At 32.3% G+C, this 27,946-nt stretch overlaps 3 protein-coding genes and 1 pseudogene across 3 annotated transcripts; 3 read left to right on the forward strand and 1 right to left on the reverse strand.

The window, feature by feature from the left end:
- Positions 1–997: 997 nt before the first annotated feature.
- Positions 998–4,806, forward strand: LOC128187874 (uncharacterized; annotated as a pseudogene).
- A 4,365-nt stretch (positions 4,807–9,171) lies between these two features.
- On the forward strand, positions 9,172–20,844 carry LOC128187878 (uncharacterized). The gene is made up of 6 exons (XM_052858527.1): positions 9,172–9,277; positions 15,161–15,225; positions 17,452–17,706; positions 19,854–19,971; positions 20,086–20,111; positions 20,239–20,844. Exons 1-6 carry the CDS (start codon positions 9,177–9,179, stop codon positions 20,487–20,489), a joined length of 816 nt encoding a protein of 271 aa, XP_052714487.1. The 5' UTR covers positions 9,172–9,176; the 3' UTR covers positions 20,490–20,844.
- Positions 20,845–21,332: 488 nt separating this feature from the next.
- LOC128187876 (membrane frizzled-related protein-like) lies at positions 21,333–22,870 on the reverse strand. Its single transcript, XM_052858524.1, has 5 exons — positions 22,703–22,870; positions 22,412–22,621; positions 21,877–22,038; positions 21,621–21,758; positions 21,333–21,499 (listed from the first exon to the last, which is right to left on the reverse strand). Exons 1-5 carry the CDS (start codon positions 22,782–22,784, stop codon positions 21,348–21,350), a joined length of 744 nt encoding a protein of 247 aa, XP_052714484.1. The 5' UTR covers positions 22,785–22,870; the 3' UTR covers positions 21,333–21,347.
- Positions 22,871–23,697: 827 nt separating this feature from the next.
- On the forward strand, positions 23,698–27,857 carry LOC128187870 (uncharacterized). The gene is made up of 7 exons (XM_052858518.1): positions 23,698–24,114; positions 24,230–24,712; positions 24,965–25,129; positions 25,504–25,755; positions 26,053–26,157; positions 26,256–26,342; positions 26,767–27,857. The coding sequence occupies exons 1-7, from the start codon at positions 24,003–24,005 to the stop codon at positions 26,997–26,999; spliced, it is 1,437 nt and encodes a 478-aa protein (XP_052714478.1). The 5' UTR covers positions 23,698–24,002; the 3' UTR covers positions 27,000–27,857.
- Positions 27,858–27,946: the final 89 nt, after the last annotated feature.

The following is a 27,946-nucleotide window of genomic DNA, read 5'->3' on the forward strand; positions in this document are numbered from 1 at the left end:
ATTTTAGCAAAAAATTCAGGAAAATAATCATTTCTGTTTGGGGTCCTATATTTCCGCCATTTGTTTCCACGTGTTAGCATCATGTTCTCTACATGCATTTGATAAATGGACGGGTCATTATAAATGCAACAATCAGAATCTTTGTTCCGAATCGGAAATAAAATTCACAATCGACCCTAGCATGTACATCCATGTTGGATTTGAGACAAAAGGATGCAACTAACAATGGTGTAACTAAGCAAACTCTTGCAACTGCGCAAAATTTCTAAAGGGAGTGACCACTTCGCCTTTCATAGTGGTCGTACAATCTCTTTGAAAACATTAATGCAAACCTGATCAAGATCACAAACATAAATGTATCCCGAAAATATTTCACATTTTTTGTCTCTTTAGATCAAGCTCTGCTCCAAACATACAGTGAAATTGGTGTAATATGTATTATTGGCTTCTTTGTTTATTACATATAAAGAAGCAATTCAATTGCTTTTATTGAGTTAGTAAAAAACCTGGTCTCTTTGACTTTGGGTTTACCTTAACGTGTATCGGTCACTTTGAACCTCGATCGAGAGAAAGTATTTCAAAATCTGTGGGTTTTTTTGTATTATTTAGCTTACAACTCATTAAATGTGATTAATTCTTGAAAACTATGAAGACATTGCTCATTGGTGTTGTAATATATTTTTGACGTTGACTTAGCGAGTATAATTCGTGATAGATCAGAACTTAAACTACATGGAGAGCACACATGGAACAATTGACAGTTTCTAAACAACCTGTAATCTCTACTTGAAAGATCAATTGGGATACTGTAAACACTTTGATATGTATGTTTCAGGAATATTAGAATATGGAATTACATTTCCTGTTTCAATATTCAAAAGTGTCAAAAGGGCTATTAATTGGAAATAGGAAGTTAATGCATATGTAAAATGCATATAAAACGTTTTAAATACTGTCAACATGAATTTGATATAGCTTGTGTGGTATTTTCATCGGCATGGATGTTGCGATCTTTTGTTTGTTAATGTATGTTGACGTCTCACCTACTTCCACTCTAACAGGGAGTAACATCTGTCCAAAGAATGTGACAACGGACAGGTAAAGTGTTAATTTCTAAAATATCGATTGTTAGAATTTTAGGTTCTGTTAATGTATGTTGCCGTTTCACCTTTCCCACTCTAAAAGGAAGAAATATCTGTCGAAAGAAGGTAAAAGACAGGTACAGTTTTTATTTCTAAAATATTAATTTGAGAATTCTAGGTTCTGTCAATTAAGATGACTTTCCTTTTTTCAAAATTTCAAAACTGTACAAGTTCGTGATCAATTGTTTGCTGATTTTAAGTTATGCAGATGATGATGATAATGATGATGAATATTATCAATATTTTTAATATTATCATGATAACGCAACTTCTATTCTTAGATCTACATGTAATTGCATTCTGTTTAAACAGTACAACAATTGATGGGAGATAGTAAATTTTCATGTAAGTCGATCATACAATAGAACATTGCTAAAAAGGCTAAACTAAGATACTGTAGCACTCCGAATATTCTTTTGTATGAGTAAATACTTTTACAATCCTAGCTCAACACATTATTTCTTTTAATACTATATTGTAGGAAAAACTCTCCTTGAAACTTTATGTGATAGATTAAAACTTTTTAATCTGCAGAAGTATCAAAATCTAAAGTTCTAATGCCAATATTTATCTATTTTTATACAGAATATTTATTAAAATAATGACTCCTGTTCACTCATTACTTACAAGAAACAATTGTTCGGGGTTGAAATCAAAACTCTTTTATAGATTGATCCAAGATTTGTACAAGTTATATTAACGACCGTTTGAAGATGGTTCCTCGTATTTTTATTTCGATTTTTATATTAACAAATATTTAAAGATGTTTTAGTCTACTTTTAGGGGGCTCTGTTAATTAAAATGACTCTCCTTTCCCCAAATTTTAAAACTAAACTAGTTTATGATCTATTGTTTGCCGATTTTAACTTATACAGACGATGGCCATGAATATCATGATTACCATGATAACTCAATTGCTCTCCTAAATTGAATTACATTCTGTTTGAACTGTATAACAATTATTATTGTCAAATAGCAAATAATTCATGTTAGTCATGCAATAGAACAATGTTTTAAATGCTTAACTAATATAATGTAGCATTCTGTAAGATAACGACCCCGTTTTACTGAACATTCGACATAAAAATTCATAAATATAATAAAAATAATGTTCACGATCTTGTGAAAATTGCTTCTCATATTTAAATTTCAATTTGAGTACTTACATATTTTACAGATGTCTATGCTACTTTGTTATTGGGAGGGGGGTTCTCTAAAAAAATATTACTTTTACTTTCCAAAAATTTCAAAACTGTACTAGTTCATGATCAAATATTTGCTCATTTTAACTTAAACAGATGAGGAGGAGGAGAAAAAGGAGATGATGATCATGACGACCATGATTGTCAATATCATCATAATAACATCACTACTTTTAACTTAATCTAAACAATACAACATTTCACGTTGTATGAATGACGTATTATGTATTAACAAATTATTAACATCAGTACAACATTTGACGTTAATAATACGTTATACATACAATAGAACAATGCTTAAAATGGTAAACTAAGATACTGTACTTTTGGTATGCGTAAATTCTATTACAATGCTAGTCCTTGACCTGCAAAAGTGTAGATGGAGAAATATTTCTAGATATTCTAGTTGGAAAGATCAAGCTTTTTTTTAAATTTTAGCAGCATTTACATTGGTTCTGAAAGTGTTGTTTTTTTAAATTTTAATTCATTTCTTTATCAAAAGTGGAGAACTTGTATGCGGTAGGGGCTATGAAGAAAAGAATAATAAGTGTGTAGGTAGGTACGTGTATTGCATAAAATGATAAAAGTCTAGAATATTTTTTTTAAATCCAACTATGCTTTGTTTTGCATACAAAATATACCAATAATATATTCCTCTGTAAACTGGTAATACTATATTTTAAAGATTCCTCTGTAAACTGGTAATACTATATTTTAAAGATTATTTTTTAACGCAACTACTTGACTTTTTATTTTTGAGAGGGTTTACATAGGTTTTGACTGTTACCCAATCCATTTCTCAATGAATTATGTTTAAATTAGATAAAATGATACCTTTAGAGCAATATATTTTGTCATAAAATTGCCTAATGCTTAATTTATATTGTGAAGTGTAAATACTGGTTCCCAATTAGGGATGTATTTTTTTAAAAAAGGTATATTTCAGAGACTATCTCTTTAACTATGGATATTGTCTAAAATAACAGCGTAATAATTTACAAATTTTAATTAAAACATAATATCAGAAGGAATCATCATACGAACATTTTGCTGTAAAATACCAACTCTAAACAATACATATCAATTACATATCTTAATGATTACGGTCATATTTGAAATAACAACGTTTATCAAATCCAAAACAATTCATTTATTATTTCATAGCAGTCATTGCACTTGCTAAAATGAAAATGCTTTCAGAATGCAGTCCCGGCTTTTTTGGGTGGAACTGTACTAACAGGTTTCCGGTGAATTATTATGGAAAAAGATGCTTGACAAAATGCAGCTGTAATGAAACGCAGATTTGTCATCATGTGTGTGGATGCTTGCAACGACTGGACTTGGATATTTCAAATATGACAAAGAATGGTACTAGTATCTTGTTAGAGAATTGACGTATTCTGCTTTTTCCTAAGGAGTGTCCTACTACAACAGATGTGTTATCCACATCCACAGGTCTGATGTACAGTAAGCATACAATATCCCCTTGATTACTTTTGATTTCCCAGTAATCACTGTTAAAATAAAATTTGGAAAAAAAAAAAACATTTGTTTTATTGTCACCCACACAAATTTGAGATATAAATAAATGACTAATTTTTATACTTACTAAACATCTACTATAACCTTTTGCCTAGTTTGTCTGTTGGATTTTAAATAGCAATAGGTAAACCCAAAACTGAATTCCTTTTAATTTGTGTTACGTTAATAATTCGTATGGCGCTCGTTTTTATGAAAATTACAGCGGAAGTTTTCTGAACAATGATTTGGATCAGTGTCCTCATAGTCAATACCTAACAATAATAAATATACGGTAGGTGTAAAAAAAAAAGGTTAAAAATCACGTTTTATCATAAATTCAAATGATAATTTTCTAAATGCATTTACAGATACTACAACGGATTCACAGTCTGCTATTGGAATACCTTTCCCGGAATCAAATTCTAGAATAGCATTTCTTATTGTAGCAGCAAGTGTCACTGGTGTATGTATTGTATTCGGAATAGGATTGTGAATCATTATATTAATTCTATATCCTCTCTTGCTCATGACACATTTATTAATAAATTAATTAACTGAAATATAATCTTAAACACACTGAACCACAAAGTCATATAAAGATAAATGTTTTTAACAAATATTTTAAAATTTTCACAGAATGTCGCGTTCATCACAATATGGTGTACGATTTAGGAGATACATCAAGGATTCGGGAAAACCCAAGTGTACACGAAGAGCCAGCAGAGCCTCTGTATGGTGAATGTAGTTACGAGGATACCTGCTACAGTACTTTGGTACTTAGAGTGAACAATGAATCTGGCAGGGAACCTAATACATCAAGACAGCCAGTCTTTACAGATGATGACAATATATATGAGTATGCACATCGTGATACACATCATAGTGATGAGGGATAGCCACCAAACGTGTATATTACTGATATGACTGAAGCAGCTGAATAACTGTAAACTTAATTCAATTGATTATCGTGTAAGCTTTATGCAATAGGTTATACAACTTTACAGGTGTGTTTGTATTAACAAAGCCTTGAGTCGACTATGAATTCTACTGAATTGTTACTCTGGCATCAAATGTTAATAAGTATATAAGAAGATTTATTACTTATCCTTACTAATAGCAAATCATTATGGACAGATGGAACATAGCATCTGTTAAGCTTCGATTCAAAGTTTACTAAAGCAATATGAGCTGTATTTTTTAGAATTTTATTTTGCTGCAAAACCTGCTAGTATGATAAGTCTGCATGTTATAATTTTTTGTCAGAAGAAAGATTCCTCTTACAAAGAATATATAGCAGTTTAATTCTTGTACAGGACTACAATAATTCAATTTTGCCTCAATTAAGGCTTCTTAAAACAGCTTTTCCCACAAATATATGGTTAACAGAAATTTAAAAACCGTGATATTTTTGTCATATTAAAGAGGTTCGCTGAATAGGATTTGGGTAGCCATTTTGGGACACCTCTAGTCTGAAAATTTTGCATCACATATTAATTGTAGTAGTATATTTATATTTTACAATGCCAAATAAACTATATTGAATAAAATTGTTTATAAAGAATTACAGAGTTTAGTAAGGGATTTTATTTTGTGGCGGAAGGTTTTCAAGAAGGAAATGAACAATTTTCATAACTCACTAGGTTTAGAGTACTGTTACTTTAGCTTCCAAATTTTCAGCGCGGACCAAACTTCTAGATAGTTTGTATATTACGATATATTCATGATGTTCTAAAAAACATATTTAAGCAATATTTTGATATTTTTATCGATATGTTTTGGCATATTTAGCTTATATTTCATAGAAGTTAAGAAAAATTAACTCCAATTTTGGCCTAAATAACTAAATAATAGTACAAACTATAAATAATTGTTTCATTTCTTCAAATTATCAATTTCTTTGTCAGATTTTAGCAAAAAATTCAGGAAAATAATCATTTCTGTTTGGGGTCCTATATTTCCGCCATTTGTTTCCACGTGTTAGCATCATGTTCTCTACATGCATTTGATAAATGGACGGGTCATTATAAATGCAACAATCAGAATCTTTGTTCCGAATCGGAATTAAAATTCACACCGATTAGAAAGTGCCATCACTCAATGCAATGCAACAATGACCCTAGCATGTACATCCATGTTGGATTTGCAACAAAAGGATGCAACTAACAGTGGTGTAACTAAGCAAACTCTTGCAATTGCGCAACATTTCTGAAGGGATTGACCACTTCGCCTTTCATAGTGGTCGTACAATCTCTATAAAACATTAATGCAAACCTGATCAAGATCACAAACATAAATGTATCCCGAAAATAGTTCACATTTTTTTGTCTCTTTAGATCAAGCTCTGCTCCAAACATACAGTGAAATTGGTGTAAAATGTGTTTTTGGCTTCCATTCATGTACATGATTTTGTTTATTACATATACATAAGATAGGTAAAGTTAGCTACTAGTAACTGGCTACTAGTAACTGGCTACGAGAAGTAAAAAAAAAGTTAGCTACTAGTAACTGGCTACGAGACTTAATAAAAGTTAGCTACTAGTAACTGGCTACTAGTAACTGGCTACGAGAAGTAAAAAAAGCAAGCTACTAGTAACTGGCTACGAGATGAAAGAAACTTGGCTTCTAGTTACTTCTTACTGTCCATGTGAGAACACATACCAAGGATTTCTATTTGTGTTCTTGAGATGTATATTGCACTAAATCACTGTCAATTTTAAATATATCTCAAGTAGCTGTATATATAGACTGAAGATATATGCCAGACCTGCTAATATCAACAATCTGTCAAGTCATCCACATAATATTACCACATAATTACTCAGATATCTCTCTTTATGTAGTCAGCTACTTGTGCGTTTCGTTACAAATATCTTTATTTTTTTGCAGTTTTGTCAATATATCTCAAGTAGCTGAATATATAGATTGAAGATATATGCCAAACATGCTAATATCAACATTCTGTCAAGTCATCCACATAATATTACGACTTAATAACTCAGATATCTCTGTTTATGTAGTCAGCTCCTTGTGCATTTTTTTTACAAATATCTTTAACTTTTTTTCAGTTTTGTGAATATATCTCAAGTAGCTATATATATAGATTGAAGATATATGCCAGTCTTGCTAATATCAACATTCTGTCAAGTCATCCACATAATATTACGACACAATTACTCAGATATCTCTCTTTATGTAGTCAGCTACATGTGCATTTTGTTACAAATATCATTCTTTTTTGGCGGTTTTGTGAATATATCTCAAGTAGCTGAATATATAGATTGAAGATATATGCCAGACATGCTAATATCAACATTCTGTCAAGTCATCCACATAATATTACGACACAATTACTCAGATATCTCTGTTTATGTAGTCAGCTACTTGTGCATTTTGTTACAAATATCATTCTTTTTTGTCGGTTTTGTCAATATATCTCAGGTAGCTGAATAAATAAATTAAAGATATATGCCAGACATGCTAATATCAACATTCTGTCAAGTCATCCACATAATATTACGACACAATTACTCAGATATCTCTATTTATGTAGTCAGCTACTTGTGCATTTTGTTATAAATATTTTTATTTTTGGCGGCTTTATCAATATATCTCAAGTAGCTAAATACACAAGTAGATGACTACATAAAGAGAGATATCTGAGTAATTGTGTCGTAATATTATGTGGATGACTTAACAGATTGTTAATATTAGCATTTCTGGCATATATATTCAATCTATATATTCAGCTACTTAAGATATATTGACAAAACCGCCAAAAAATAAAAATATTATAACAAAATGCACAAGTAGCTGACTACATAAAGAGAGATATCTGAGTAATTGTGTCGTAATATTATGTGGATGACTTGACAGAATGTTGATATTAGCATGTCTGGCATATGTCTTCAATCCTTATATTCAGCTACTTGAGATATATTGACAAAACCGACAAAAAAGAATGATATTTGTAATGAAACGCACAGGGAGCTGACTACATAAAGAGAGATATCTGAGTAATTGTGTTATCATATTATGTTGATGACTTGACAGAATGTTGATATTAGCAAGATTGGCATATATCTTCATTCTATATATATATAGCTATTTGAGATATATTGACAAAACAGCAGAAAGATAAAGATATTTGTAACAAAATGCACAAGTAGCTGACTACATAAACAGAGATATCTGAGTAATTGTGTCGTAATATTATGTGAATGACTTGACAGAATGTTGATATTAGCATGTCTGGCATATATCTTCAATCTATATATTCAGCTACTTGAGATATATTGACAAAACCGACAAAAAAGAATATTTGTAACGAAACACACAAGTAGCTGACTACATAAAGAGAGATATCTGAGTAATTATGTGGTAATATTATGTGGATGACTTGACAGAATGTTAATATTAGCAAGTCGGGCATATATCTTCAGTCTATATATACAGCTACTTGAGATATATTCGAAATTGACAGTGATATAGTGCAATGTGCATCTTAAGAACACAAATAGAAATCCTTGGTATGTGTTCTCACATGGACAGTAAGAAGTAACTAGAAGCCAAGTTTCTTTCATCTCTTAGCCAGTTACTAGTAGCTAGCTTTTCTTACTTCTCGTAGCCAGTTACTAGTAGCCAGTTACTAGTAGCTAACTTTTATTAAGTCTCGTAGCCAGCTACTAGTAGCTAGCTTTTTTTACTTCTCGTAGCCAGTTACTAGTAGCCAGTTACTAGTAGCTAACTTTACCTATCTATATAAATAAGCAATTCAATTGCTTTTATTGAGTTAGTAAAAAGCCTGGTCTGTTTGACTTTGGGTTTGCCTTAACGTGTATCGGTCACTTTGAACCTCGATCGAAAGGAAGTATTTCAAAATCTGTGGGGTTTTTTGGTATTATTTAGCTTTTGGTATTATTTAGCTTACAACCCATTAAATGTGATTAATTTTTGTAAACTATGAAGACATTGCTCATTGGTGTTTTAACATATTTTTGACGTTGACTTAGCGAGTATAATTCGTGATAGATCAGAACTTAAACTACATGGAGAGCACATATGGAACAATTGACAGTTTCTAAACAACCTGTAATCTCGACTTGAAAGATCATTTGGAATATTGTAAACACTTTGATATGTATGTTTCAGGAATATTAGAATATGGAATTACATTTCCTGTTTCAATATTCAAAACTGTCAAAAGGGCTATTAATTGGAAATGGGAAGTTAATGCATATGTAAAATGCATATAAAAACGTTATCAATACTGTCAACATAATTTTGGTATTGTTTGTGTGGTAATTTCATCGGCATGGATGTTGTAATTTTTTGTTTGTTAATGTATGTTGCCGTCTCACCTACTTCCACTCTAAAAGGGGGAAATATCTGTCAAAGGAATGTGACAACGGACAGGTAAAGTGTTACCTTCTAAAATATCAATTGTGAGAATTCTAGGTTCTGTCAATTAAGATTACTTACCTTGTTCAAAACTGTGCTAGTTTATGATCAGTTGTTTGCTGATTAAAAGTTATGCCGATGATGATGATGATGATGATGATGATAATGATGATGATGATCATGATGAATAATATCAATATTTTTGATATTATCATGATAACGCAACTGCTATTCTTAGATCTAATTGCATTTTGTTTAAATAGTAAAACAATTAATTGCAGATAGTAAATGATTCATGTTAGTCGATCATACAATAGAACATTGCTTAAAGAGATAAACTAAGATAATGTAGCATTTCATTCACTGGAATCTAATTTTATAAATAATAACTGGAAATAATGTAATTTGTTGTTATACTTAAAGTGAATTCGTAGTCCTTTATATCATATCAATACTGATCGTTCTTCCGTTTCTATATAGATCTTTTAGAGCTTAATCTAAAAACACTACTTTATTTATTTAATGTTCCAAAATAAAAGAAATTTTAAATTCTCATTGTCATCTTTCAAAGTTCTAATTTCTTTATTTATTTATCTCTGTAATACAAAGTATATATTAAAATGATGGACCCTCTTTTACTCAGTATTTTTCAGGAGTTGTGCTCAAGAATCCTTTATGGATTAATATAAGATTTGTAGAAGTGTTCAGTACTGTCTAATAATGGTTCCTTATATTTCATTTTGATTTAACTATTTACAGATGTTTACAGTTGTTTAAACCAACGTTTGGGGGTCTCCGACAATTAAGATAGCTTTACTCTCTCAAAAATTAGCTTATACAAATGATAGTGATGATGATTATAGAGTGGATGATAACAATGATTACAAGAATTATCATGATAATGTCACTCCTCTTCATTCAATTGCATTCTGTTTGAACTTGCAATAATCAATCTCAGATAGTTAATATTTCATGTGAGTCATGGAATAGAACTATGCTTAAAATTATAAACTAAGATACAGTAGTATTCAAACAAATCTCTTTATGTGCTTTAATGCTAACACAATGCTAGTTCAACACATTATTTCTTTTTGATATACTTTTTTAATGATATTTAGATCTCCTTGCATGGAAAACAATCATAGATTATATCATTGTTTTGTTGTAAAACCGCAAAATTCCGGATGAAAAAATATTCCTAATTGGACACAGATCAAGATTGTAAATGTATTTAATTCTATCAGCATTTAATTTTTTCTGAATGTGTGTTGTTCCATACCAAAGCATTATGAGGCAATGTCCATTAAACACATCGTATGTGAAGGGAAAGCTTTCGTCTCGGCAACCACCAGGTTTAATTTCACACTCGTCCAAATTTCTTTTTTAAGCCTTACTTATTTGATTAGTAGATAGTAAGTTTCAACTTGGATAGAAATTTATTAGTTACAGATTAATGATATTTAAAACAAAAGAAAGTTTTTCGCGATTCAGCGGTATTAGAGAACAAACAAAGCATTTAATGTTCTGTAAAGAGGGGAGCAAATTTGTTGGAAGTATTTGCATTATTTATAGTAATTCCATTCTTTCTTCGACCAATGAGGGTCGTTATTTCAATCCTGCCTATTGTAGTGCTTATCGGATGAAAATCATAGACTCCCTCTGGATGGGATACCAGTCCATCGTAGATTAACTTCCAGCCTGAACCGGGACCCAATTTTATCTTTGTGGACTAAGACAAATGTAGATAAAGTGAATTGTCCACAGACACAGCACACAGCAAGTGGCCATATCGGGGCTTGAACCGTCCACCTTTTTATATTTTCATATAACTCCTCTAATAATATATCATAAATCATATAGCATCTGAATCGTTCTGAAATAACACACAGTGTGAACTCCGTATGTGCATTGAGAGATAACGCAAGTTGAACAAAGACCCATATTGATTTAAATATTCCTTGACCTTTTTTCACGGGATATAAGAACATATTTCATACCATATTGTTTCGTTATCAATTTTATACACTATACACATAAAAAACGTGCTACATGCATGGAAATGTTATTACATGTAATACCCAAAATTATTAACCTTTCACTTTCAGAGATATAGCGCTGACTTTTAATATCTGATTTTAAAAAGTGTTGAGATGGCTGTTGTGATAATTGTATGATGTGAATGTTCTTACACATGTATATATTCAGAACAATAACTCCTTCTTAAATGTCCGTTGATTTCACCAAGTACCACATGTTGACGAAAGAAGATATGGATTTGTAAGTCACTTTATATAATAGTTTTTTGATCATACATATACATTTGTAGCCATTTACATGATATTTGTCACTTCAAATAGCTATCTACACATATGTCTGTAAGTCATGTAAACCCAATTCCAAATAATGGTAGACTCGACAGCCGATATTCCGATTATAACAGTATATTTTCCAATGTCTTTGCTTATGATAACTCTACGTATCGATTTTGTACTATATAACCCATAACTTTAAATGACGCCAAATTGAGGCACCAGCGGGGTTTGCTTATTTATATCTAAATATTTAATCGTACGATGGCTTAAAATTACATAAATATAAGTAAAAAGGAATCATTTTTTGAATATTATGTTATAGCCTTTCGGGCTTTATTGAATTTGATCACGCCCCGACCAAAATTATCATCTTATAATACTCGAAGAATGATTTCTTATTCCTTATATCATACTATTTTCGCCAGGCTAGCTGGGCCTGTTGATGGCCGTGTAAACCCAATTTCTTTTGAGGGTCGACTGGACTTTCCCGGGCCCCATCCTCATTAAATATTAAGGCCCAAATATGTGATACACTGTGTTAGCCAGCCCCTTGAAAGATATCCCATTATAACTATATTATACGAAATGTCCATTTTCGCCAGGCTAGCTAAGCCTCTTACTGGTCGTGTAAACCCAAATCCTTTCGAGGATCGACTTGGCGTTCCTGGGGTTCCATCACCATCAAATATGAAGGTTCAAATGTGGGATACAGTGTGTTAGCCAGCCCCTTTAAAAATATCCCATTCTAACTGTACCATACGAAATGTCCTATTTTCACCAGGGTAGCTTAGCCTCTTAGTGGTCGTTTGCAATATTTCAATGTTCAGGTTAGGTCAGCAAATGATATTTTTTACCATAAAATTGATTTTTCATGAAAAATTGAAGTTAATATGAAATTTTGAATTTATGTTTATAAGCATGTTTACGATAATTTGTATAGCGAACCGACCACAGAATTCTATTCGCTATTCGAATAGTGAATAGCGAAAAGCAAATAGAACTCCAACTTCTGAATGCCTCTGGATTTAAAATACAACCATGCAGTGTTTTGGGTTCAAATCCAGCTCGTGACGCTTTTTAAACTGTTTTTTTTTAAACTGTTTTAAAAAATATATGTTGATACTTATAACATTATGTTGTATTATAGAATATCGGTATATTTTAATTTGTCGTTATTGATCAAAACTATTTTCTGTTCTTATTTCCACATGTAGTTTATTATGATATAGAATATAACTGAATTAAAATGTATACATTGTATATGCTTTAAAATTTCCAATACAACTATTTTTCGGTTTACACGTCTTTGCCCTTTCAGAAAGCTTGTGAGTTTTATTCAATACATTTGTACTTCAAATCTCAACACAATATAGTTTGAGTAATCAATTTTGTTCAAATCTGTACATAGCATTTCGAGGTAAGGTTAGACGACACGTTCCTCAATTTTATATAACTTTATTTTAGGAATTTGTTAATGGTTTACTACTACTTTGATAAGCTTTCTTGCAAAACATTAGGATACCTTACCAGGCATTTCTGCAGAATACTAGAGTATGCAATTTCCTATAAAATCTTCTTGAAAATACACTTGAGTTGCCAATATAAAAATAAATAAATATGCAGCATAGCGAAATTCACTATATTTGAACTCTATCTATTTTAGAACTTCTCAAAAATCTTCTTCTTAAGAACCATTTGGCCAGGAAAGCTGAAACATGTGTGGAAGCATTTTCAGGTAGTGTTAAGTTGTGAAAATCATGATTTTCGGGGGCAGGGTGGGGTCACAATGGGGAGTCGAACTTTTACATAGGAATATTATAATAGAATAAATCTTTAAAATCTTCTCCGAAACTAATCAGCCGGGAAAGCTTAAACTTGTGTGGAAGCATCCTTAGGTAAGGTACATTTAACTTATTTTAAATTATGATCCCCGGGGGAGGGGGTGGGTAGGGTGGGGCCACAATGGGGGTCGAACTTTTACATAGGAATATATAGAATAAATCTTTAAAAATCTTCTTCTCAGAAACCAATTTGCCAGAGAAGCTGAAACTTGTGAGGAAGTATCCTCAGGTAGGATAGTTTTGAGTTTTTTAAAATCATGATCCTCGAGGGTAGGATGGAGTCACAACGTGGGGGGGGGGACAAAAATTTATATAGAAATATATAGAGGAAAATCTTTAAAAATCTTCTTCTAAAAAACCATTTGCTTAGAAAAGCTATAACTTTAGTAAGCAACCTCAGATAATGTGTTCAAATCAAAATCTTGAGAAGAAGGCCACATTGGGGATCCAATTTTAAAAAGAAAAACATTTAAATCATTCACAAAAGGTGAAATGTTATAATTCTATATATTTTTACTTATATGCAATCGATTTGACATATGGCTGAGTCTTAAAAATTAATTAGACTTTGGCCCCAAGACGATTCTTGGGCCTCACAAGAGGTTCAGAGTTTAATAAAGGTTTATATCCCATATATGGGTATAGTCCACTAATGCATTTTCCATAGGCGGTAATGTTAACGTTATGGTTCATAGCTCCGGCCCTAATTTTCGTTCAGCAACGAAGGACCTCTTGAATGAAAGCTCATCAAATTGTCTCTTTCCTGTTAAAATGTGGTTTGAAGTCAGATTCGTTTTCCGGCAAAATGCGTCTGTATTGAAAAACTCTGAAAATGAAAGTAAAAGTAGGGAATTTCTCAGTTTTGGAAAGGGTGTACATCAAACAATTTCAATTCTTTTCTTCAAATGATAATTCAATTTTGACACTTGTTTTAAAAATTGCAAATCCTCTTTTCTGACATGTGTCAAGCATTCTGATTTAAAATATCCCAATAAATGTATATACACTCTGCAAGTATAGGGACTATTTTGCTTAAAGACACTACTTTGTTGTCCTACCGATTCTAAAAATAGTTAGAGGGATATACCCAATATAAAACAGTCATTGTGGTTATTTACAATTCTTAGCTTATATATTCACTCTAGACACTATACAGAACCATGATTCCAAATTAGGAAAAATTCAATACATAACTATGGATTTTGCAGCATTGATACACATGCATGAAATTTGAAGAAACAGTCCAGTCATAATTTACCTAAACAACATATAGCTCATTAGCACTCGATGCTCTTCAAATTGCATAAATTGAGGAAACTTTAATCTCAAGGATTAAAATACATGTAAAACATAAAAATCATATACCATCGCAAACCATGAGAGATCCTATATATATTTGAACAGTACAAAATTTAATATCAGACAGAAAAACATTCATGATCACGTTAGTCGTGCAATAAAATAATCCTTAAAATTCTAAACTAAGATATTGTAGCACTCTAAATATTTTTGTTTTGCATGCGTAAATACTATTAAAGTGCTAGTTCAACACGTGATTATTTCTTATTTTATTCATTGTAAAAAATGTTCCCCTTGCGTGGAAAACAAATAAAGATTAAATTTTTTTTTTAACTCCAGAAGTCCGGATTAGGAAATATTTCTGGTATGACATCTATCAAGCTTGCATTTAATTACATATTCTGAATGTGTTGTTCATTTAGTTTTATTCATTTCTTTATCAATAGGGGAGAACTTGAAACAAAAAAGATATGCTGTAAGGATTATGAAGAAAAGAATGATAAGTGTGTAGGTAGGTACATTTTTTAGATATAAGTATACCTTTACAGTAAGAACTGCTGTTATCTTATACTGGTTTTAAATTTGCTTAATCTGTGTCACTAAGGTTTTCAATTTTACTATAAAACGTGAAGTATAAAAACTCAAATTGGGTATGCAATTTTATAGCTATAGTTTTTTCTTTGAGCTGTTTCTTTGAATATTGATAAAATAAGACATGTTAACAATATAATTAAAATCATCATACGAACAGAATACTGTAAGATACTAATTCTAAACAAATTAATGACAAATCTTAATGTGTAGGATGGTTTTTGAAATGACAATGTACATGTATATCTTAACCATACCTACGAGGGTTGTTCGGAAATTATTGAGACATTCTCTCTAATTCTTTAAGGAAACAAGAAAAACACTTGAAATTTCACCAAAACGTAAATAAGGTTACAGTTTATCAATAAAATAAAAAGTTTCTTGTCCATGGCTTGATTAGATCATTCCTGGTAAGCGGATCGACGTGCCTTCGTTCAGTGACCCGGCGCAAGCGGAAACTTTTCGCAACGTCATTTTAACGCTTCTCAATGCTCCTGTGATTTGAACACCTTACAAACGAACAGAAATAAAGATTATTCTTATTTCTCAGTTTTGTTTTCATTTCAAGGTGTAATCGCCAAGGCTCGGGGATAGAAAACACACAACTCGTTGTATAAAAATCATATACCATCGCAAACCATGAGAGATCACCATGAGAGATCCTATATATATTTGAACAGTACAAAATTTAATGTCAGACAGAAAAAACATTCATGATCACGTTAGTCGTGCAATAAAATAATCCTTAAAATTCTAAACTAAGATATTGTAGCACTCTAAATATTTCTATTGCCTGGTAAATATATTTGTACCATATTCATATTTCATCTCAAACATTAGTGAAACTTGGTCAAAAGTTAGTCGCAAAAATAGCAAAGTGAACATTCTTTTATTTGATACACATTTAAAATATTGTTACTGCGTTTCTGCCGGATAGTTCTTTTTTAATAGAATTAATACTATGCCTATTATATGAATTAAAAGTAAATTTGCATGTAGAAATATGTTGTGTGCCTTTTAGAAAATATCACATATTTTTTGTTTTACTCGTAAATGAAAAGTAGGTCATACTTAGTAGATTGTCGTATTTGGCGCGTTTTTATCGAGACTATAATCTATTCGGAAAAGTTCTTCATTCTATCAGGATCGGTATGCGGGACATACTAAAGACCTGAAATACTAAAGACTGAATGTCATTAAATTTTATATAAATGATATATTTAAATTTCTATGTGCCGTGTCAAATAAAATGACTTTGCGTGTGTATTTATCATATTTCCATGTAAGATGTGGTAGAAAACATCATGAAATGACATTTTATTTTATATCAATTATTTACGCAAGAATTTGACAAATGAAAATTTGAATTGACTGGAAAATTTGAACTAATCCATTTTTATTTCATTATGAGGTCCCTTGAAATCATATATTAAACAAATGCAGTAAGTTTTCATTCAAAACAATGCAACAACAACAAAACCCAAAATGGTTTGAAATACATAATCTCCAAGAGAAAAATGATGAGTTGAACTTTGTATTACAGTAATGTACAAATCATGCAGTGTGTTCTCCATTACTTCATAATATGGCAATGATCATACAATTTCCGTTAGAAATGCTTACAGTAACGAAATCGATTCTTTATGATAATTGTAAAATGTTAAACTTTAAAACAAGTTGTTGAAAGTATATTATTAAAATTTACCATAAAAATTAGTACAAATATTACTTATTGTTTCCTTAAGTTTGCGGTGTGTTTTTATGTAAACAACCAATGATTCATACAACAATTATATTTTTTGCAGCCCATTTGACACTTGCGTCAAAATGATTTCTTGTCATTAACTGTGAGTCAACAGACACTTAGAAAGAAGATGTTTCAGCTTTTCAATCTCTGATTTCAAGCCTTCGCCGGGTATCCCGACCACTGACTTGTTTATCTACCGTTGTAAACAAAATATAAAACATTCTTTTAATATTACTTTGTTTAACTACTCGTTGAGGTTTCTTCAATGTTTATGCCATTTTTAACCAAAATTTGTCTCTAAGAAAGGGAAATATTCGAGTTGCCTCAATAATTTCCGAACAACCCTCGTATTCATTTATTATTTTATAGAAGGTCACTACACTTGTTACATGCTTTCAGAATGTTACGGCTCTTGGGGATGGAACTGTTCTGGAACATGCCCAGAGAACTATTATGGGAGAAAATGCAGGGAAGAATGCACCTGTGATAATGAAACACAAATCTGTCACCCTGTGTGTGGATGTTTGAAAAGATTGGACTTGAATAATTCAAATATGACAAACAACGAAACCAATATTTCATTAAAGAACGTGACATCTTCACCGTATGCAGAGGAATGTCCTTCTACAATACAAGTGTTATCAACAACCACAGGTCTGATCTACTGCTATTTTATCTTTTTTTCCGTAAGCATCAGATCTTACTGAATTACTGCTGATTTAAAAAAAAATAACTTGATTTTTTCTTTAAAAATCGGGGTTTTTTTTATTTTCACTGAAACAAATTGTGGATACAAAATTGGTTCTCGTGTAAAGTGTATTGTATGACATTTAAGTAGCCATATTTTGTTTCCATTCCACAAGATGGGAGGGGGGCTGCTTCCCTCTCCCTACTATTTTTGCAGCAGTCACTTTTCTTAACTTTATATTATAAATGGAAATATCATGGAGTTGCCCCTCCCCCTTTCACTTTTGTAGGAGCATGCAATAAATGAAACTGCAAATAAGGAATTCTAATTGAATTGAAGTTTCAGATAAGGGATTTTTCATATGCATGAATTTGAGAATTCACCCTTTTTTGATTGCTTGTCAAGGTGATTTTGATGAAGCTGCCCCACATACATTCAAAAACAATACGTGTTTGTATACCCTTTCATATTTCATATGGTTGGAATTTTTTTGAATGCCTTTCATTTGATTTTGCATCTTAAAATAACAAATACAATTTTCAAAAAATGACTATTTAATCTAAAGCTTTCAAGCTTACATGCACTTATATGATATGTGTACATTCCTAAAATAAAATTGAATTAATAAAATAATTAAATTTCAAGTGATATATATGTACATTTTCAAGATTGAAGACAAGACTAACATTTCGTCTTAAATTTGCACGTTCCCTTTATAAATTTATGATCAGCAGCGAAAATTAAAATTCTTTTCTGATAAGATAGCCTAATTGATACATGCATGATTCAATTGAATAATTTTCTTCAGTCATGCAAGCTTTTTAGAAAGCTATTACTTGTGTCTTGTAGTCAAGATCATCCCGTTATCAAGCTGTGAGTTTATAGTCAAATTGCAGCTGAAGTTGTTTTGAGAGTGAAACTATGCAACAGTTAATCTTAGTTAGAGTGTTAATTATCTTACTCTGCCCCGATTTATATAACTTACGATATCAAAATAAGTATGTATAAATATTCATATAAACTCAGTTAAATTACGAATATTGACTCAATGTGCCTATCGAATATGTACCAATGCCATGTCATGAAACGTTTTCAACACATCATCTGTACTTACTTACTTCTTACTGATTTGAAAGAGTGGACCAAAATCTCGTCACCAGAAACAATAAAAGTATTTGGATGTTGTCTTTGTTTGAATTCAGGAAACATTTTTAGCAATTGCTTAGTGTTTTCTACTCGTAACGTTTTTTTTTTTTGGTCACCTGTTAATATAAGCGGTATCCATCAGGCAGAAATATTTCGTACTTTCAAAATACGCCATCACTTTCAATTATTTTCCGACTTTTGAGACATTCGCCTTGTCTGTTACAGTCACAGGTCGGCCAGATTTTCTGCATTTTTGGCTTCGGCTAGTCATATTTTTTCTCTCTCCACCAACAAACTGTCTCAAATGATAATCTATCAGACCCGTAAACTTTTTCCAATTCAGTTAAAACCTGCAGTAGCAAAATGACCGAGTTTTGTACAACTTTTTATATACTAGTACATATATAAGCACCAATTTCTTCAATGTTCTCAATCCATTTCCCAGCCATTTTAACAACAGTGTTCAATGACTGGATCTATTGAAATGACTAAGTTACAATAGTTTAAAACTATGTAAAGCTGAAGGCTCGTGGTTATTTTGTTTGAAACGTATAGAATAGAGCTATAAAATATTACGATCGTCCACGAAATCGTGCAAAGCGGTATGAAGCTATGCTACAGCTATGCTACAGCATACATTACTAATCTAACACCCCCCCCCCCCCAATATCTTCGTACTATTGTTAACATTCACTACATTTTTTTGTCTAATTTGTGCTTTCAATTAAAAAAAAAAACCAAGAAAAAACCAAAAACTAAATTACTTTTAAGTTACGTTAGTATTCCTATTGCAAATGTTTTTATGAAAATCTTTTCCGTTGGGAGCCCAAGGTTATCTGAACAGTGATCCACACTGTCCTGATAATCATTACCTAACAATAGTACGTATACGGTAGGTGTGCGAAAGGAAATTAAAATTCTCGTTTTGATATAAATTCAAATGTTAAATTTAAAAATGTATTCGCAGTTTCTACTGCACAGACCTCTACAGCTCCCCTAGAAAAAAAGTTCAAAATAGAATTTCTTATTGGAGCAGCAAGTGTCACTTGTGTGTGTATTGTGTCAGGAATAGGACTGTTATATAGGTAATGAAGTTTTTTATAGAAAGAATTTTGTTTTTCCTGTGTTTGATATTATGAATATTAACGTGAATAATACCGGTATTAGTCTGAGGATAAAATATATCTCGCCTTTTGTAGGCTGCACTTTGGAAGAAAAAAAGCAGGTGATGAATTTTAATTCTATCTCTTTTCTCGTTTCTTGACACAATATGTGATGTAACGTAAAACACACTGAATCACAAGTTTTCAAAAAGGTAAAAGTTCTAAACAAGTATTTCTAAATTTTGACAGGAATTCGCATTCATCATAACATGGTGTACGATTTAGAAGATACGTCAAGGATTCGGGGAAACCCAACTGTACACGAAGAGCCAGCAGAGCCTCTGTATGGTGAATGTAGTTACGAGGATACCTGCTACAGTAAATTGGTACTAAGAGTGAACAATGACCCGCATACATCAAGACAGCCAGTCTTTACAGATGAGGACAATATATATGAGTTTGCACAGCGTTATACACATCATAGTGATGAAGGACAGTGACCAAACGTGTATATTACTGATCTGATTGAAGCAACTGAATAACTGAAAACTTTATCCATTTGATGATAGTGTAAGCTTCATGTAATATGTCAGACAGCTTAACAGCTGTCCGGGTGTGTTAAACGTTCGTATTAACAACGCTCCGAGTTGTCTATAAATGGTACTGGATTGTTACTCTGACAACAAATATTGATTAGTAAATAGGAAGATTAATAAATTATCTTTACTATTAATAGCAAATTATTATGGACATATGGAACATAGAATCAGTTAAGCTACGATTCAAAGTTTATTCAAAACAAAATAGTATTCACTCAGAGAGTACTGATACAGTCGTTCAAAAAAAACACAAAAACACGTTTTTTTTTTAAACTATGTGCGTGATAGGTTTTCATACGTACTCGAATAGGTTTCGGGTCACGTGATCAGGTAATGTAAATAGTAGGAACATGCGGTGACGTTGCACTCTAACTTCGCTCTCTAGTTGTGCTCTAAAAATGGAAGATGAAATGGATTGCGGTGATTTTGGGCTGACAGATGGATGTTTGTATGTGTTGTGTAAAATAAAATAAACGCTACCGGGTAGCTTACCTATGCAATACTTATTGTTTTTATTCATTGAACACTTTATTGTTTTATATTCGGATAAAAACGTAGTGAGGGAGAATATATTAATTAAATTTATACCACTGGCAATAAACTGACGCTTTTGAACATTTAGAGTGAAATGTATGATTTCCCGTGATTTTTTTTAATTGGCGATACTTTAAAATAATAATTTGATGATATTTGTTATAAAAACAATATGTTCAACCCGTAATAAATGATGAACACAAATACAATTGAAATTTGTTGAATTTAATCTTTTAGTCTTTTATATCGTTTTTGTGGAGAGAAATAAATACAAGCTGTTACACATAAACATAGAATTAAGCCCATTCCAACAACTGTTCCAACAATGATTCCAACTCTAGCAAAAGTACTTAGATCTGTCCATTTGGCGAGTATTCCTAAAAATAAAAACTTGATGTTTACTCTCTTTGATATTAGCTACACGTGTTGGATTCCATGAGCTCGTCTATTAAAATAATTTTTTTATTAGAGTAAAAATGAACATCTGAGCATGATGACCTTCACAACCAGCATATTGGGCAGACTCGTCCGAGTTATCTTGACAGTTGACTTCCTGGTCACATTTTAGCTTTTTGTCGATGCAGATATCATCAAGACATTGAAACTCGTTTTCTGAACAAATCTTGGAGTCTGGTTCTGTAAAATTATTAAAATTCAAACTTTAAATCATATCTCTTGGTTGAAATCCAACTATAATTAGCTTTTCTCTCCTCATTTTCTGTTCAACTCTGATAAATGATAATATAAGCCATACTTCTCTGGACCGTGGCGGTCAACTTAAATCCAGTACTGGTACTGACTACCACACTTTTGAACTTGAACGTTGCAATGTTGCCACTTGTAGCTATTGGCCGAGGAAGGAGTCGTCCACACAAACCCTTGTTTGGAGATATTTCAGGAGACTGTGTAGTATCTCCTTTAAAAAAATATACAGTGTTTTATTCTAGAATCTCATTAGTTTAACTTTGGGGGGGGGGGGGGTTGCTTGTCACACGCAATACCCAAACAATGAGAAGAGTTTTTGGTAAATGTTAGGCAACGGTATGATAGTTCCCATGTTAATGATGATATTATTATCAGACAAATTGGACGCTCTAATTATCAGAAGTGTATACCTAGTATGGAGTTTAATGACGTCGTATGTTTTGGAATACAATGACATATAAGCAAAACCTGAATCAAAAACCCTACTTCTTAGCCAACTTATTAGGTATCAACATCCAACTGCTTTTACTTCGCTTGTTGTAAATAACAGCAAATTCAAAAATCAAAATCATTGGTAGTTTTACCATCATAAATTCTCAGTACATCGGTGCAGTATATCACTGACGGTCTTCCTACGTCGAAATAATGGAAGTTGAACCAGATGACGTGACCAGGGGGCGCTTCCACCGTGGTTTGACATCTCCATCCACTGGGGTAAAATACGTCCTCGGACAGGGCTATGTTTTGTACTGTTCTTATCTTTATTTTCTTATCGCAATAGTTCTCCATGTAAACTGTAACGTTATGAATTATTTAATGTAGAGAAAATTCAATGGGAATAAAACAATATTATGTTTGTGTACAAAAAGACCTACCTGTGTTATCGTTATGTGCCATACAAGAGCTTAAGCTTACATACACAGCTGCTAATTCCAGTAGGAATTTGGTAAGAGACATTTTTGTTCAGATAAATGAAAAGTTGAAAGGAACGGTGATCAAGGAGTTTCGTCGTAGATAATGGACTTCTCAAGTACTCACACACAGGTAAAACCTTAGACAAGTGCCATGAGATAAAAATTGTATTGTTTTAGAGGGAGGAAAACTGGAAATGTGCAAAGTATAAAGACACAAACCACACCACACCCTTTTACCTACTACCCCACCCCGACCCCTTTTGGGCTTTTCAACAAGTTAAATTCAGAGGAATTAGTTTTACAATGTAACTACGAGAGTTTTTAAAAAAATCAACGAAACGATTACAAAATTAGTTTTATTGCTGAATTTATAAAAAGAGAAAATGTTGACAATGACTGAATTTTAAATAGAGTATAAGGAAGACTTGTGTGAATTGAATGTTTGGCATATTGAAATTGCGAACAAAAAGGTGACCAAAAAGTTAACATTTTACACGGTCTTAATATAGGAACGGCCTCCAAATATTTCATATATAGAACGAGACAGACTACTATGTACCTGTATTGACGATTCGGAATATAGATCATGTCATGAAGTATATCAGTGTTTTCAAAAAAAAAAAATCTTTGTTCAAACATCAAATTGGCAACACAACTTTTCTTTATTAGTAACCATTTGGGTTGCCTGTTCGTGCTATTGCGAGAAAAAATGCATCTTAAAATTCCAGAATCGGCAGATAAAAGTGCCTTGGCAATAAGAGAAAGCGCCGGCTTTCAAACTAAGTACATTGTGTTCCCTATTTTAGAGGTAAAACCAAAAGACGAAGAGGATTAGGGTGAATTTTAAAGCCATTGTGCGTAAATATTTTATCTCTACGGTGGTAGCCTCAGTTACATCCATCATTAGCATTTTATTGTTTGTAGCAAAGAGGGCATTTCATGTGACACATTAAACTGTCCAAAGCGAAGGTTTAAACTTTTGGGTGTTCGTAAATAACTGGTTCTTATAGAACAAAATTTAAATGCAGATCGCGTATTATCAATATAAGCTGCAAATAAAATAATTTTACGACCCATTTATGTTGATTTATCGTAATCCTGTCCATGGCAACAACAAAAACCTTTGAGCACTTTTTTGAAACGTTTACGTGTATGTAACCTGTGCATAAATGATAAAAGTAAGACTTTAACCGAGGTCCTTTTCGTCTATGTTTGAATTAAGAAACTCTCCAAGTGTTAGGGTCTGCTAAATTCACATTCTATGAAAACTTGGGTTTTTTTTAATTATAAAATGAGATTCGAGTTGCGTGCTGCGTTGTTTGTGGTTTTCGACACACTATCATTGGGGTTCGTTCGATGTGGAAATATCCGGTGTAAGTAATTTCATTCTATAATTCATTTTTTTTTAATCATATCTATAATCATTTTATTTATTTCGGCTGTGACGTTGTAATTACAATTCAACTTTACATTATGATTTATTTAAAGATTTTGTGACTGAAATTTGTGGACAGGAAATAGGTCCAGACTTCGGGACCTATCTTGAATTCGACAAGGACGGTATTATAGCCACGGATGGAAAATTTGCCCCACCAAATCTTATTGGTAAAGAATTCAAGTGCACAGTTACAATTCGAGGAATGCCGTCTTCCGGCGCAAAACGATACATGTCTGTCTATTGGCGAAATTTCATATTTAAAGCACCGGAAGTCGACAATATTGCGAAAGATCCGGAGACGTGTGGTAAGGCGTATGTTACTTTATACAAAGGCAAGGGAACTAATGTTGCAGAGAAAGAAACATTCTGTGGATTAAATGCTTTACCTACACACATTGAATGGGAGGGGGAGTATGCGACCTTGTTTTTCTACGTGGACTATCGATCCCCGTCATCCCAGGATCCGGATGATCCCTCTAAATTCCTGTATTCTGAAATCTTTTTCCGACTTGATATTACTTCATTTGACTTTGGTAAGTTATTGTCCCTTATTAATTTTCAATCTTAAGTTTAAAATTATTACATGACAAATGTAATAAATGTTTGAACTTTTTATCGAAAATGACGCTTGTTATTTAAAAGAAATTTAACTTTAAATTTAAAATTAGTAAAATTTAATGACAAACACATATTAGAGTCTACGAATAAGCCGCATTAAAATTTAATGAGATTCCATGCCACTGTATATGTTGAAGTAATTTTAGTGATCTGAAATCTGTGTGCAGGGTGTGCGGATACCAAGGAAGGGGTGGTCATGATGTGCAATAACAGCAAGCGGTGTCTGGACGACTCCTTGCGCTGTGATTTCTGGTTTTCCCGAAACTGTCAATCGGAGTCTTATCCCAGGGATAACTCGGATACGAGTAGATGGCCCCCGGGAAACTGCTTCAGTATATATATGCACTTATATACATGTATTCATTTGTTTTTTTAAAATCAATCATCGATTATTAAACATTTCTATACGAGAAGAGTAATAAATGTACGACTTTTACGTTTGTATATAGCCTAAGGAAATTGTACAAAAATGAAATAATACATGTACATAAAGATTTTTTTTAAGCTAAAATTGACCGATGTGCAGTATGATAATTTTGCAATTATCCATTTATATGGGCATTTTACAGATAAACAGATATATAAAAATTATAATAACATAATATTGGGATTTTTTGGTAAATTTTATTAGTTTTGGCGAGAAATTCATCATATATTATTTGTGAATTCATATATGAAAACAATGAGTACATGTCTTTCTTTACAGAGATAGTTCAAACAACAACTACCGAGCCCCTCCCCACTACTCCCCCTCCTGAGCCTGACTTCACTCCCCTGATTGTTGTCGTAGGACTGGCGGCTGCCCTTGCCTTCTTTTTCTGGTGTTTCTGGAGGCCTGGCTACCTGATATGGCGACTCGGTCGACTGCGCAACCATCCCTGCGTGAGAGCATGTGGGGCGTGCATTCCGTGCTCTGTAATGTGCGTCAGATGTTGCAGTTGCAGCAGCTGCTGTATAGGTAAAAATCCGCGCACTTGCAATTCACAATAATACTGGCATTGAAATAAGCACTATTTTCATAAGAGCACGTTCAATGGGATAATTTGTTGTGAAGATAGGATGTGTAATTTTTCTCTTTTCCACATCCAGTATAATTGCGATAGTATTAAGATTACCTATCCATCATGATATCTCATCATGTTGATAAAAGACATAAATCCACCATATATTTAACTTATTTGGGTGAAACTGTTATTAATTGTTGTTGTTTTATAAGACTCTTCATTGATCATATACATTCTGTATACTGTTTAAGGTGAATATGAACAGAGTCCTACGGGGCCTGCAGCCTTTAGAGCCCTTCAGGTGCAGGAGATGGAATCTCAGAATTCTTCTGTAAAGGAGAACAGTATGCTCATTGGTAAATAGAAAAATTTGGCTTTCATTGATATTCATGTAAAAATCTCCAAAATTTTGCTATCGCAATTAGCATTTCTAATATTCATTCACAACATCCAGGAGGAAGTTCCCACTCTGGTAAGTCTGGGAAGGATGCAGGACGTATTTTGCCATGCTTTCCAAGGACTTCCGTGCCGGAAAAGCAAGGTACAATCAGGTGTATAATCAAACCAGAGAATGTTTGGTATTGGTATGCAATTTGAAAAAAAAGATATTTACAAAAGCTTCCGTGAATAACAATACAGCTGTTGATTCAATTCCAACAATATTGATTTAGAGTCGGTATATGTTGGTTCTAAGTTGAAGTATTTGAATATTTTAAACACAGTCACACGTTCTGAACTGATTGCATTTTATTTATTTTATTCAAATAGTTGTTAAACATGAAATACATAATATAACATCGTTAATTATTTTAAACCAAATTCCGTTTAATGATGTTAAGATTATCAAAGAATGTATGAAAAATGTTTAATTATCAAAGACTTGCAAAGTTTGGACAATATTATGGTTAACGATGTTAAAATTGTAAAATTCAATTTCAATGATAAAGCAGTATTTTCTATTGCAGTGGGTAAAGTAAGATTGAGACAGGCCACGGTTTGTCCTTTACAAACGTCAACAGAGGAACAGGACCAAGGAAACGGGGAACAGGGCGGCTCCGGCACAGAGCCCGGAACAGGAAGTAATGAAACCAACACAGAGAACCCAAAAATGGGCGTGTCTGCAGGCGACATCAACTTCGTCAATGATTGGATGAAAATGTTAACTGGTGATGGATGCCATCTTAGAGAGCATCGATGAGACTTTATAAAGTATCAGTCACATAAACATCGCTGATTTAAGTGACCAACATTTGTATTATATTCTAATATACCGTCCTCGCTTGACCTTACATATAATAACAGTTATCATACAGCTTCATTGCCTTTTTGTATCTATAATAAAAATCGCCCGTTTCTGTTTTGACTTTTATAAGAAAAAAAAATTATATGTTATCTATGGATCATTTTGAATTTTTAAAAAAAAATGTCTTCCTGGCTTTTGCATAGTTTCATCTAAACGTTATTGACATTTGTATGATTATCTATAAGCGTTCTTGACTTGCATGGATTTAATCTAACAGATATCATATTTTGTGGCTCCATCAATGTGACAAATTCGATTTTATAATTTTTTTTAAAATTTATGTGATAAAACATAAATTTCGGATAATATTTGCGGTATCCAAAGTTTTATCGTATTGCATATGCACATAATTTTATAGTTCTTTCCTTATCATTTATCTACTAGTATTAAGTACCACTCAGCTTGCCGATCAAATAGCTAGTTATAACCAATGAAAATTATTTAGTTTTAATTGTTAACCTCCGTCAACGAACGATATTCGAATCTGATTTAACAAGTTTTAGCCACTTTCGATAAGTGTGTTAGTTTTGTTCTGTGCAAATTCATTGAAGACCCGGCACAGGTGAATTAAACTCTGTCGATTGATTTACCGATAGTATTTCCGTGGGAACGTGGAACGTGCGAGTACTTATGGTGTACTTATATCACTTAGGAATGGCTCTTCCTCCATCAGAATTTTATAATTCATTTCCGTATTTAATGCCAATCATTCATTCAAACTGATGTTATGTATTCAAAATTATTTGTTTTTATTTTGAATTAAAGAGCATAGACAAATTAGATCATTTTTTTTGGGGGGGGGGGGGGGGTCTATCAAAGAAACTTATCTCAGTAAATTGGAT

The sequence above is a fragment of the Crassostrea angulata genome, chromosome 6 (assembly GCF_025612915.1).
Source record: "Crassostrea angulata isolate pt1a10 chromosome 6, ASM2561291v2, whole genome shotgun sequence".
NCBI lineage: Eukaryota > Metazoa > Mollusca > Bivalvia > Ostreida > Ostreidae > Magallana > Magallana angulata.

Excerpts from the sequence above, each read along its gene's own strand:
- LOC128187878 (XM_052858527.1), top strand. The coding sequence starts at position 9,177 with ATGGATGTTGTAATTTTTTGTTTGTTAATGTATGTTGCCGTCTCACCT. Across the intron at positions 9,278-15,160 it reads AGGAATGTGACAACGGACAG|GGGAGAACTTGAAACAAAAA; the intron begins GTAAAGTGTTAC and ends CTTTATCAATAG. Across the intron at positions 19,972-20,085 it reads GGAATAGGACTGTTATATAG|GCTGCACTTTGGAAGAAAAA; the intron begins GTAATGAAGTTT and ends CGCCTTTTGTAG.
- LOC128187876 (XM_052858524.1), bottom strand. The coding sequence starts at position 22,784 with ATGTCTCTTACCAAATTCCTACTGGAATTAGCAGCTGTGTATGTAAGC. Across the intron at positions 22,622-22,702 it reads GGCACATAACGATAACACAG|TTTACATGGAGAACTATTGC; the intron begins GTAGGTCTTTTT and ends ATAACGTTACAG. Across the intron at positions 21,500-21,620 it reads CCAATATGCTGGTTGTGAAG|GAATACTCGCCAAATGGACA; the intron begins GTCATCATGCTC and ends TTTTATTTTTAG.
- LOC128187870 (XM_052858518.1), top strand. The coding sequence starts at position 24,003 with ATGAAAACTTGGGTTTTTTTTAATTATAAAATGAGATTCGAGTTGCGT. Across the intron at positions 25,130-25,503 it reads GCCCCCGGGAAACTGCTTCA|AGATAGTTCAAACAACAACT; the intron begins GTATATATATGC and ends CTTTCTTTACAG. Across the intron at positions 25,756-26,052 it reads TTGCAGCAGCTGCTGTATAG|GTGAATATGAACAGAGTCCT; the intron begins GTAAAAATCCGC and ends ATACTGTTTAAG.